At 42.4% G+C, this 13,479-nt stretch overlaps 1 protein-coding gene across 2 annotated transcripts in view; it reads right to left on the bottom strand.

Annotated features, from left to right (window-relative positions):
• The window catches only part of igsf21a (immunoglobin superfamily, member 21a), a 166,459-nt gene that overhangs the window by 17,405 nt on the left and 135,575 nt on the right, over positions 1 to 13,479 (bottom strand). For both annotated transcript variants that reach the window (XM_061785727.1, XM_061785726.1), the window contains exon 6: positions 2,072 to 2,552. In XM_061785727.1, the coding sequence (XP_061641711.1) occupies positions 2,072 to 2,552 (481 nt within the window). The remainder of the gene's footprint in view (positions 1 to 2,071; positions 2,553 to 13,479) is intronic.

Genomic DNA, 13,479 nt, shown 5'->3' on the forward strand with positions numbered 1-13,479 from the left:
GCAACCTGTCTGACTTGTCATCCCACGTCTCTAATTCAGGTTGACTTTTTCCAATAATGGCAGCGCGTTAACTCACTGTGGTGGCAGAGAATTGGCCTGTCAGTCACAGTTGTTTTTTTTTTTGGTTTTTTTTCATTCCCAACCCGAAACTCCCAATCTGCTCAGCTGCAACACAATTAGTCGCCGTCAAATTAAGAGTTGTTCTGAGGTCGAGTAAAATGTTTGTTTTGTTTTAAATCTTGGCTACAATATCTATTCGCTGATCAGCCGCTGTATCGCAGTTCATCCATTACTCCCCCGCCATATCGTGGATTGTTACGCAAACTTTTTTTTGAAGGGTTTTACAGTATGGGCAAGTGTAAATTTTGGTGTGTAGAACGTGAAGAAGTGTTTTTTTTGTTTTTTTTTTAGTGTCTTTTAATAAGTTTAAATATGTTAAAAGTGTGTGGGTCTCATGTCAAGTCTGCGCTAAGTTGCTGATTTATTGTGGCTTCGACTACACTAATATTTAAGCTATTGCTTCATGTTGATGACATCATTCTGTAACTTAGGTGGCATACATTGCCAAGTAATGGGTACGGTTTAGCTACTGCTTTTTTTTGTACTGTGGATAAGTGATATTCCTGCCACTTTTCCAACTTAAGTTACTTTTGAAATCAAATAATCAGCAAAGTAACGAAGTTACTTTTAAAATCAAGTAATCAGTCAAGTAACTAAGTGACTTTTTCAAGGTTACTGTGGCAACTTTGGGGGTTCACAGAATAATGTGCACGTAAAATACTAAGCCGTGGCTACTATATACAAATTTGTGGCCACGAAATACATATAACTTGTGCATGAAGTATTAATTTGTGGGTTTAATGTCATTGTGAGGAACAACTTTGGCATCCGGGTGAGCAAATGCAGCTGGAAACGGCAATATGCAAAGTCTTCCCTTATTCCGCTCTTGTCAATAATAGCCTTCAATGCCAGGCTGTTGAGAATGTCATTGTGGCTCCTCCCCATCCTAAAATTCAATTCAATCACTCTATCCTATTCCATTGTGTGGTCTCAGGGCATTGAATCGATCGACTGTTTGGGTTTTCTTTGACGAGTTTCAGCACTCATGCGAGCGGGCTTCATTAGTTCAAGCTGAAAGACTCCACCATCTGAGAGGATGGTGCCGTATCCAAGTATTTCTACTGGAAGGTAGAGGAACGCTCCAACCAAGAATGGTTTCACTCTTTCGGGTTACAAAATGACAGTCGAGTCCTCTGTGAGTCAATGACAATCGTATGGAGGGACTCACTTTATTAGTATTGCATTCAGTTGTACCAGTGATCATGGAGGCACCCGAAGGCCAAAAACGGCCGTCGTGTTTGTTATTTGTTAAGAGTTTATTTATGAAGGGGGCGAGAAAGGACAGCATCCGATGTGGGAGACAAGTGATGACGCAGATCTTCTCCTCTGTTCAGAGATGATCCCTGAACTTTGTCATAGTCGGTTTCCCTTATTCCTCTTTCAAACCGTCGGTCTTCTCTGTCCAAAATATGGACATTTTTGTCCTCAAAACAAAGAGTGTTGCTTCTCTTTGAGGTGCAGGTAGTAAACTGATTTGTGTGGTGACATGCGCCTGCTCAATGGCTGCTTGGTTTCCCCAATATATAAGTCAGTGAACTCCTCACTGCGCTGGATAGCATACACCAGACAGTTTTTCTGGGTGACGGGGTTTTCGGTCTTGGGAGGCGTGGCAGCCTTTGTCTCAGGTTAAAAATTAATGAAATGATGCGCCTTTCCCTCACTTCAACATAATTCCTTGGTCCCAAGATGCCACAAAACGGCGCCAAATTTATATTACACAAGGCTTTGAGGTGAGCACAAAATAATGAAAAGGTAAGGTCATGAATAACAGAGGGTAGTGTTGCCCCCCCCCCCCCCCCCCCCCAGCCCCAAGGATTTGGGAAATTCACAAATGCCGAACTGTGAATTTGCAGGGGTTCACTGATATGCTGTATACATATTGTAGCCGCCGCAATGTGATGTCTAGGGCTCGCTTGATACGGAATTCTAAAAGAAAAACAAGGCATCATACCCAATGTGACCTCTGTCTGCATGGGCATGGAGAGCGCCGGGTGTTTGACCTCGCAGCTGAACAGGGCGTCGTTATCCAGCTGTGGGTTGAGGGTCCACGTGAGGCGAGCCTGCACCACCACCGAGCCGTCGCTTTGCGGGATGTGCGTGTGGCTGAAGTAGTACAGGGGGTCCGTGCTGTGGACCCAGCGGGGGAACTCTCGGCTCACCACCGTTTCGGGGATGACCTCGGTGGCGGGGCTGGGCTCGGAGGCCCGCAGGCCCTGAGTGCGGACACGCTGAGGCCGTTCCGTGTACAAATGCGCCGAGCGGCTCTCGGGGTCCAGCAGGGAGAGGGAGCGCTGCAGCTTGGTCTCGTCCAGGTCGCGGCTGATGAGCGGCCTGGCTCCTCGGAACCACGCCGAGCCGCCGCCCTGATCGCCGGCTGACGGCTGAGTGTAGGAGATCACCTCGATCAGCTCGCCGTCCCGCTTGAAGTACACCTTAGACACAACATGGAAAGCAAGAGTTAAACAATTACTGCGTTGTGAACTAGACCAACAAAACATTCATTGTTTTTCAATGGAATAAAGTTGCAAGGAATGTTGACTGAGCGCCTGCACACTCTTTTTCATGGCAAATCCTTGAAATAATCAATACACTCTAATGTCATGCTTGGCCGACATTGACATTTGGCAAAAACAAAATTGACAAGTAACCCATCTGTGTAAGATACAGAACCTGCCTCTGATAGGGATCATCAACTAGGACACACCGAATTCTTACAAAATGGCTGCTTCAAATCAAAATGGACCACTTCCTGTTCAATTTCAGGCATGGGTATTCACTTTTTTTTTTCATGTGTCCTTTGTGTGTCGTGATAAACGTCCATCCAATTTGGTGTGGATTAGTGAAATTTTTTTTTTAACCTCTCATGGGGCACTACTGAGGGAGAATTGTCGCTGTGTGTGTTTAGGACTCCAAAATACAGAACACACATTTTCAACAGGGAAACATACATGTACAAATATTGGAGCGCTTTCAAGAAAGTTGAGGCTTCATTCGTCACGTCTTCGTGGGGAATCCTCGCAATGATCGTCAAAACTTTCTCATGCTATTAGAAGACATTGTGAAAAAGAACAATTGTGCTTAAAAATTGGTGCGTGTGAGCGCTTTGAGGCCCTCAAAAATGCAATTAATTTGTGGGAATAATACTAATAATAATAAACAGCGACTCCAAGGGGGCCTTCGCTCCGCCTGGTGCCCGAGTTACATTTTGGGGCGCTGACTGAGGAAAGGACGCCAACAGCTCCAAACAAAACAACACTTGTTTGGAGCGTCTGGTCCCCGACAAACATATGCTGTAAAAACACAAATCATCAAAACACTGAATTGCGTGAGGGGACAGACAGTACGTCTTATTTGGGAAGGAACGGGAGACAAAACCATTGAGGTCGGTCGATTCTTGTTTGGATCCAGCCAATATAAGCTCATGTATAAATGTGATTGGATCCCCGCACTGAAACCCCTCAAGGCCCATCCATTAATTATGGTTATTGCTTGTCCTGTACAGGATCTGGGGTGGCTGGAGCCTGTCCTAGCAGACACAGACCCTAACTGATCACGTGTCAATCACAGGACTGACAACGAATCAGAATCATCTTTGTTGGCCAAGTACGCTAAAATCAAACAAGGAATTTGTCTCCGGTAGTTGGAGGCACTCTAGTACGACAGCAAATAAGTCACTATAACACAATTACACATTTACGCATAAATCGTTACTGTGTACCATTTCTTCTGTCTGTCTGCCATGACAGACAGCCAATCTGTCAGCCAATCACGTTCTACTAGACAGCCAATCTGTCAGCCAACCACAGTCAGCTCCACATCCCTATTTAAGGCCTTGTTGATGATGCAATCCGGGTCAGAGTATCCGGGAATCATACACGCAAGAGGTTCCAACACAACCCAGTGACAGTTTTGCCTTGTCACGTTTACCTCTTCCTGCCCCTGTGGCTGTTAGGGATTCTGTTACAATGTCAAAAAGGTGTGAGTTCCCTGTTTCTCCTCTCTTTGAATTGTGGATTAAGACAACAGGGAAATCAGATTTTTTTCTGGCCTGCTATCTGTGGATTATGGAACATTGCACCACTTTGGCAACAATTTCTTCAAAGCCTGACCCTCTTAACTGTGACGTGAACAGCTCTGTATGCTGGCTTTGAATTGACCTTTCACAGCTAATCTTAAAGATTATTAAAATCGTTTCAAACTTTTCCCGTGGTTTGGTGTTTTGCATGTGGATCCTTTCACCAGTCACCACACTCGCCTCGTGTCATAAATACAGAGAGTCTTTAAGCAATCTAAGGTGACCAGAACTGCGGTAATACCGAATAAAAATTAAAAAAATCCACAAAACCAGTTGAACTCACATCTACTCCGGCAATGCCGGTACAATTTTTATTTTTTATTTTTATATACTAAGGCTGGCTGGCCCTCACTTGCCGTACGAAGACTTAATCACTGGTACCCATTCACGTACGAGGCTATTGTAAGTATGCTGCCAGTTTACATCTGCTCTGTGATTTCACAAAGATCACACCACCTTTCAAGAGGTGAAGCGATTGTCTGTGTCGCCTTTCAGGAGCGAGCACGGACAAAAGGCTTTTTCATGCTTTGCTTTACTTTCCTGTACTGGCCTTCAAAAAGACGTGGAACTCAAAGAACTTGCCTCCTTGCTTGCTTTTCAAAAAAAAACCCTCAAGTAACTTTTTAAGTAATGTTGCTCTATATATTTGTATTATTTTATTGACCTTGTTCATAATGGTTTTCTGTTCAATGTTGTTCTTACATGCAATTTCCTGCTGCTATTTTGCAAAGGAGATCTTCCATCTCATTGAGAACAACTGGTTTTATATATATATGGAAAAAAAATCTAATGTTCAGTTGCCTCCGTGTGGACACGGCTAATCGTTGTTCAAAAATCCGAAAAGGAAATGAGGAAATTCTGTGGAATGTCCTTAATACAAAAAAAATAAGTTGGTCAATAGCACATACTATACTTAGACAGTTCTCAGGTGTCTTAATTACATGCATGTGGCATGCTTTAATCAAAATAGCGCAAGGGTCAACACTTATTGATTACTTCCTCCACAAACCAACACAAAGGCAATAGGGAGATTACAATATTTTCTCTCATGGAGTCAGCACTTCAATCACCATGCTGCTGCATTGTCAGTGTGTGGAGACCATGTTTCAGTGTCGTCCTGCTTGAAAGTGGCAAATCTTCAACCAGCCTAGCTACCAGGTCATCTCAGAGAAACTCAGTGTGGGGGCAGTTAGCATGTCAATTAGCTATATTTTAATGTCACAAATTAGCAAAATTAAAAAAAAAAGGGCTCGCTCACGCAAACATTTGTAGAAATAGGCAGATAAAAAAAGAGGGTACAGTACTGGTTGTTTAATTTCACACTGGATGGATAGGCAGGCACTCCAGAGACCCAACTATTTGTATCCAAGCACTTACAAAGTTTTTCAATGTCTCCTTTGAGGCAAAAAGACGAGATGTTAAAGTTCCAGAGAGCAGATCATGTGCGCACAGTCGATAATAATAGCACAGTGCATCTAAACGCGGAATACGCTAGAATCAAGTGATGTCAATGCTATCATTCACACATACACTGATGTGGAAATAATAATAGGGTTACTGGTATCCATAGAAACATAGCCACAGACACCAAACGTGCATTATCGCAAGCTAATGACGTCGCTTTTGTTGCCGCAAACATGACCTCAGCTACAAAACGACAAAAAAAAAAAAGAAAAAAAGAAACATAGCGTTGTCTAAAAATACATCACCTCTCTTGCATGAAGAGACTTAACATAGGCAGGCGTCACGTGCTCCGAAACGTACGTACGGATCTGAATGCTTGCAATGCTAAGATGAACTACATTTGCGAGTATTGTGATGCTGCCGAAGGGGAGCAATTAGTTGTCACATTACAGAAGACTCATTCGCCACAAAGTGATCTAGGACTGCAATCCGGGGACCATAGACTCTAGCCCCCCTATGTGAATGTAAGCACATCATTGGCAGCAATTCCTTAAAAGCTGGGCCTTAATCATATTTGTTTGCACTCATTATTGTTGTTTCCACACTCAAGGTAGCGAGCCTCAAGGCGCCAAGTGCAGCTAGTGGCCACATAAATTCACTTAAGTGCATGTAGGTATCTGCGGATCATAAACACTAGGGGTGCACTGAACTTTCTTTCAGATCGGGTACTCTACTTACATTTGAGTCCTTGCCGATACCAAATACCGACACTTACCAATGTCATAAAATCTTGCAATTGCCATGAAAATGTGTTTAATTTCCATCAAATTTTGTTCAGAGACACAAACTGATATTTAACATGTCATACTTTTCACTCGAATACAGTGGTGCCTTGCGATACGAGTGGCAAAGTGAATAAATCTTCGAAAAAGAGGCTTCAAACTCTTTAATGCCACGCCCAGTTAAAGTTTACTTATATATCGGAAAACAAACGGTGCAACGTGTTGACAGAAAATTCCAATATTGACGGGCCTATTACTGCAGCTTACTGAGTCGGTCATTGTGAAAGTCGTCTACATTTTGTATGATTCTATTATACTGCCTCCCAGTGGCCAAGGTGCGCACACCAAAAGAAGCCGTAATGCATTAATCACGAAGCACAAAGTGTTTAATTCTTTACATTCCATTTAATTATGTTGTTATTAAAAAGAAAAAGCACAATATTATAGAGCGCTACTTTCCTTATACAAAAAATACACAAATTTTACTTGCTTGTTGAGGGGAGGCTGGAAGAGATTAATGGCATTTCAATTTATTTCAATGAGGAAAGATTATTCGAAATACAAGTTTTGTTTGAGTTCTGAGGCTGGTCACGGAACAAAATAAGCTCGTATCACACTGTATACTACCGGACGTCTTACACAGACATATCACGTAACCTCACGACATTGTCCGCTGAAAGCATTTTACTTCACTTTATGAAGTCACCAGTACTGTAGCCCGTCTATGGTGTTTCACATTATGTGTTAGCATTAACATAGCGGACAGTATCCGCACCGATACCGTTACCAAATAGCCTCAAACAAATCAGATGAGCCAATCGGGAGATAAGTGCAAAGTGCAGCTAGCAGGGTGCGAGTTTTCACTGGCTTCTGTGTTCGTTTGATAAGATTGTTTGAAAAAATAAAAATAAAAAATAGGCCTAGCCTCATTCATTACGGAACTTTAAACAAATCGACCGCAACTCGGTGTACTCGTGAGTAAAGGTACCACTGTGTAAAAGTTTTAGTCCATAAAGGTTATTTCCAATGGGAAATAGAAACAAATGGAGCGGAGTGCGCTCTTTCATTTTTGAATAACATTTCTCAAAGCTGTCCCTAAATGTGTTTCTTGCTAGTTGATGGAACGGAAAATGAGGATTGACAGCTTTGCGCTGGAGGTGAGAGACTTTTTTTTTTTGGGTGTTGTTGTTGCCCTGCGGTTCTCTCCCCCCCCCCCTTTAAAAAAAAAAAAATTACGAGGAGATCACACACAGATGAAAATCCTGCTTGTGCACACCGAAATAGACATATAACACCATGAGAGTGTTTTTAGTGCGTTCCATGCGGATTATATTATCTTTGGGGAATGTAGATGCTGTTTATTTCTGTCACTGATTTTCTTTTGCCTGAATTGCCAGAGAGATATTCCTCTTCAAGAGGGTATAATCACATTTAATTGTGTAGTGTTTTGGGCTGACGTCAAAACACAATTCTCAAGTGAGAGTCCCTCAACTTTTTCGGAGGATCGGTCATAAAATTGTCAACATTTCAGTAAGGTTATTCAAAGTGAGGTTCCACAGTAAACCAGTAGGTGGCCGCGTTTGGGACGACCCCAGAATCCGCTGTCGCGAGTCATGCACAGCTTGACACCGAGACTCCCGTATATAGAAGAAAACAACTTGTGAATATGCTTACTGGACACATACTGCAGTAAACTGGCAATTTAATTCATTTGAATAAAACACTACAGGTAGCTTGAGAAGTGGGCAATCTAACAGACGGGTAGTGGGGCGGACCTAATGTTGACCTCAAATGAGGCAGCAAGCGCCATACTGTCTTTTTAAATAGTGACATCATTCCAAGCCCATCTAATGACCTGACCATGACTTGTATTGTTGTTTTATTGTTTATTCCTTTGAGCTGTGAAAATGTAGTTTTCCAAACATGTAGCTCAGTTTGACAGGCGTTGGTAACAACAGCAACGGGAAACAACACACTGAAGTGTCTTCAAACGCGAGCGCACACACTGATTAATTTTCCTCAAGTGATTATGAGGCTGCCGGAAGATGTCGCTCACTGTGATACGTGTAAAAAAATAAAATAAACATTACATTTCCCACAGTGACACGGGCACGTCGCTGTGCCCCTAGTGTGATTTTCCGACATTCAGCATGCAATTTGTCAGGAGAAAAACAACAACAACAACAACAACAAAAAAAAGCTCCAAACAACCAGACTCATTTAAGTTTCATTAAATCGCTGCTGAAAATAGCAAATTGTAGATAACAACACAGCAACACTTCCCGACCTGCCGCGGTGGGACGTGAGTGGAAAAGATGAGGAAGGACACTTTGGTTTGGCGCTAATAGCATCTATGCTAACAGCCTGAAGCCTTTTAAATAAAAAAAAGCCCGTTTCAAAGTGTGTGAATGACTAAACAACTATAAAATCCACCAAAAACAGGCAAACGACATCAAGTTCATGCGTATGAATAGCTGGTCAAACATTAAGCTTTATTTCAGCTACGCACAATTGCGTCCTAGCTTGAATGGCGCCCGACGCACACACATACAGACGAAAAACACCCTGAAGTGGACATTATATTTTCTTCAAAATACATTGAATCACAAGCCAATTCGAATATGGCAACAAAAAAAAACAAAAAAAAAAGAATTATGATGAAGGTAAACAGAGAACAAACACAAGCCTTGGCACTGCCCAATTTAAAAATACACGAAAGAACCTCGTTGCAACAATTACATTCTCAGCACGGGAACTTTCTATCACGACGGGTAATGGATTGGTCCTTTATTTCCCATGTGCAAAATTATTCTTCCATTGCACCAGAAGATGTTATTAATTGTAAGATAGGTCCTTCCCGGTCACCCGCAATACATTTAATTGAACAGATCATAAAGTAATACATAATACAAAGACTTATTTGGGACCATTAAAAAAACCCTGCAAACTATTGTAAGTACAGATACTAAGTGCAAAGCGGCTAATGGGTGAATATATGTTGTGACCACTTGCTTAACCCAAGTACAGTGGCGCCTTGAGTTACGAGTAATGTGCTCCATGTCTGTGCTCTTAACTCAAAACACATCTCAAATCACCTTTCCCCATTGAAATGACATGAATGCCATTAATCCGTTCCAGCCTCCCCATCCCCTCTCGACAAACGAAGAATAGACTTCTTCTGCTGCTCTTCTACCGCACAGTAAGTTGCTCTAATCAATGTCATTTTAGTCAACGACAAAGAATATATGCCTGTAAGTAATGTTATATTACCTGTCTGTGTGTTGTTCCACCATATGCGTTCAAATATGCGTGAAAAAAAATCTCAAAGCGTTCTAAGTTCATGATGATTTGCTAAAAACAATCACGTTTATCAGTTTGAACATGACATATCTTGTCTTTGTAGTGGATTCAATTGAATATAGCTTGAACGTGATTTGCAAATCATTGTATTTGTTTAACACAACGTCCCAACTTCAGTGGAATTGGGGTTGTACTTGAACGAGAGCAGCAGTGACGTCCAAACGTGGAATATGACTGTGGGGTGATGTTAATAAACTGTGAGGGATGCCTCTTGGAATGATATCCCTTTTCACCGTTATTGAAACGTCCCATAGAGAGGCGGAATCACAATCGCCAGCTGGGCTGCTGTGCTGTCTATCATGTTTATTGTCACCGTTGTTATCAACAGCCACGATCGTTTTGTTTCGCTCGAAAATGCAGCCGCTGTCAGAGGGTCCGTGCGAGCATTGTCCTGCGCCGACATTGTCGGTGAACATGTTCAACCGTTTGTGCTCGTACGCAACGGTCGGCAGATATGAAATTCACGGAAGGCACGTCTCTCCAAAGTGTCGCTGTCAGGGGATGACGGAGGCCGCGCCGCGAGTTTGTCTTCCTTTTTATACACACCGCAGCAACGGCTTTAGCTGTATTTTCTGCAGCGTCTGATGGTGCGTTGCCCTGCATGATAATTATTTTACTGCAGAAGGCACGCCTCTCAAAACGGTGGCGGTCGGGGGATGAATTTGTCTTCCTTATGTACCCATAGCAGCCACCAATTCAGTGCTGCTTATTAGCACATTCTCAGCGCAAAAACGTGCTTTGATTGAAAAGAGGGCCGCTGATGTGACGCGTGATCATAAGGACGAACGCTGACCAAGTTGCCGCCTGCCGTTCGGAGGTATACCGGCACCTACACGGTAGTGATCCTTCCGCAGGTTCACATACGGAAAACTTGTAGCGACTTTTACTTTCTCCAGATCAGCGGTGTCCAAACTACAGCCCGGGGGCCATTTGTGGCCCAGCGTCCATTTTCAGCAGCCTGCGGAATCAACAATTGACACGGCCCGTGTCGTTTGCCTGCATTGCGCAACTTACTTTCTCTACTGGGTGGCAAGGCAGGAGACGAGGAGAAGAAATTCGTTCTAATTCCTTTCCTTGAAATTGTTGGCTTCCCTTTTCTGCTGTTGGTGTAAAGAGAGGAAAAACTCATGGTGAGGCCACCATCATTCCTGAAAAGCTGTTTACTTCCAAACAGCAGCTCTGAGATTCAATGTGAGGGGAGGTGGCGAAAAGACTCATCGCGACAACTTCGCCACCTTTCCTTGTCATTATCGGCCCTCTTTTTTTTTTTCTTTTTTTTTTTTGCTCCTCTCCAATCAGCGCACATTTTTGTGCCAAGAATGCGCAAATGAGCGGCACTGAGAGGCTATTAGCGCTGACATCGTCATCATCATCACGGCAACGTGTCTCGAAATATGAACACGCGCGGGGTGCAAAAATAGTTCCTAAATGTCAATGTGACGTGAGTGTCATCATCATGTTGGAAGGATGTTTTAACGGAAAATACTAATGCGCACTTCAAAACATGGCTTCATCAAAATGACTCAAAGCTTTCCGTAATTACGAAATGAGAGGTCGCCTAGCAACAAGGGATCATTTGCATGGGGAGGTGAGTCAGTTCATTTGTCACAACCAACCACAATGTGTCTTTCCCATGAAATAAAACAAAAATAACAACAAAATACATTCTCTCTATGATGAGATCACGTCTAGGCCGCCATGTTTATTTGTAACATATGTCTGCCCTGAATTATGTCTGACAGGCATAATAATAAAACGCTGGCTATCAAATGGCTTCAGCTGTTTCTGAAGTGTTAAAACAGTTTAAAAAGCCATTAAAATCTGATGATGACCCTCAAACGACGTTTTAGTTAAATTGCTGCGACACATTCTGCTGGTTAATGAGCGACTCACTCATCCATTTCTCTTAACAAGCGTCCATATTTATGCACGGCATGCATAAAGCCAAGGATTGGCACATTACCATTTATTTTTATCAAATGTATAACAAATAAATGGTTTGATTTATGACTAAAGTAAACCCCTCCTATACGCGATGGATGGTGACCGAGCCCTGCTGTTTAGTATCATCTTTAAATATACCACACACTACTATATGATCCAAAAAAATGAAACTAACATTTCAAACTCTTCTTTTAACATTACCCTTCAAAATAAAAGGCTTACAGATGATTTGATCTGGAAAGAACAAAACAAAACATGACATAGATTCTCTGGTGTAAGGTTACACACACAAAAAAGGCAAATCGGTGAATTTGTGAATAGTGACTTGCAACTATGCAAGGATTTGCTGTTTTGTTATTATGATTATTAATTAATACATAATACTAGAGATTTCTTTGAGAACGGGTTCCCAAGCATAATTCCTCGATATTGTATGTTAGCTTGACTGACGACTTCGCTTATGGATTCCTTTTAGGAAAAATAAATAAGTAGCGCTTTGAGCGGGGGCTTCAAGGGCCCCCCTTCTCGGTCGTTATTTTTGCCGATGCAGCGAAGGGGAACGCAGGGAGCGAGAGCAGCAGATAGGGGAAAAACAAAACAAAACAAAACAAATAAACAGTTTGACCAGGGCTCAGCCATTGGCGACGTCGCTTTTCACGCTCATCTCTCGGCTGTGCCCCCGGGGAGGCTCCCACGACTCTCTGTGGAGGTGGCAGCTTCTAAAAAGTGAGTTTCTACAATTGTGCGGAAGGTATTTTTTTTTTTTTTTTTTTTTTACAGAACAACTCGTTGTTTTATGTCCAAATTAGTTTTGGGATCGAGTTGAATAGAAAAGGAGCACTGTAACTATTCCCAAATATTAGCCAGCCAAAGTGTCATATATAAGGAAATTCTATAACTGTTGCATTAAAAGGGAGCTGATATCCTGGCTGGAATGATGCGAGTCTCAGTTTCAATATTTAAAGTTGTTGTATGAGTTGAGCTGAAAAACTCAAATATTTCCTTTTCTCTGAATCAATAAGGGCTGGAGTGGGCAATTTCCCAAGACACTTTGATATCTTGTAAGGTACGTAAAAGGTGCATTATGCTTTTTGGTCTCTTGACATACTGAGAAGTTGCCTGGTACTTTGTTTCTTCTTCCCTAAGGATACATTACAGATGAGTGCATACTGGATCTGTTGTATTTTCTGTCCAAAGAGGATATTAAAAGAGTGAAGGCAAAGACTCCCAATTGTTTTATTTCATTCCCTCACGCAATGGGAATCGATAAGGAGTATCGATACTGGAATCGGAATCGCTAAATTCTTATCAATTGCATTATAATAATACAAAGTAATAAATAACATTACGTCCAAAATAGCAAGTATGAAGTTTAAAAATTCACTCGTTCCAATGCAAACGTGGGTGAGATGAGTTGCAGTCAAGTATTAAGATGTCAACGAAAGCTTCACGCGCACAAACGCTTATAACCTTTCATTTCCTACTGTGAGAACAGTGAGTCCTTCACACACAGGTGTTCTCACTCGTACTGACTGATTAAACCTCTCTTTGCGATTCTGCGCGTGTGCGCGCGTGCATGTGTGTGCGCCCGCGTGTGTGCGTGCGTGTGTCACATCCGCTGGAGTGAACAACAAGTTTGGCTGATTAGCTCTGTGACAAAAACACGACATGAAGGTGGAGGACTTTTGCAAAGTTGGAGCGCACACTCTTTATTATCCTCCAAACTCACACGTGGGCGTGGACGCACACTTTAAATGTACGCTGATAGCACGATTGCTTGGAAATGCGGAAAAT

The sequence above is a fragment of the Phyllopteryx taeniolatus genome, chromosome 9, assembly GCF_024500385.1.
Source record: "Phyllopteryx taeniolatus isolate TA_2022b chromosome 9, UOR_Ptae_1.2, whole genome shotgun sequence".
NCBI classification, from domain to species: Eukaryota; Metazoa; Chordata; class Actinopteri; order Syngnathiformes; family Syngnathidae; genus Phyllopteryx; species Phyllopteryx taeniolatus.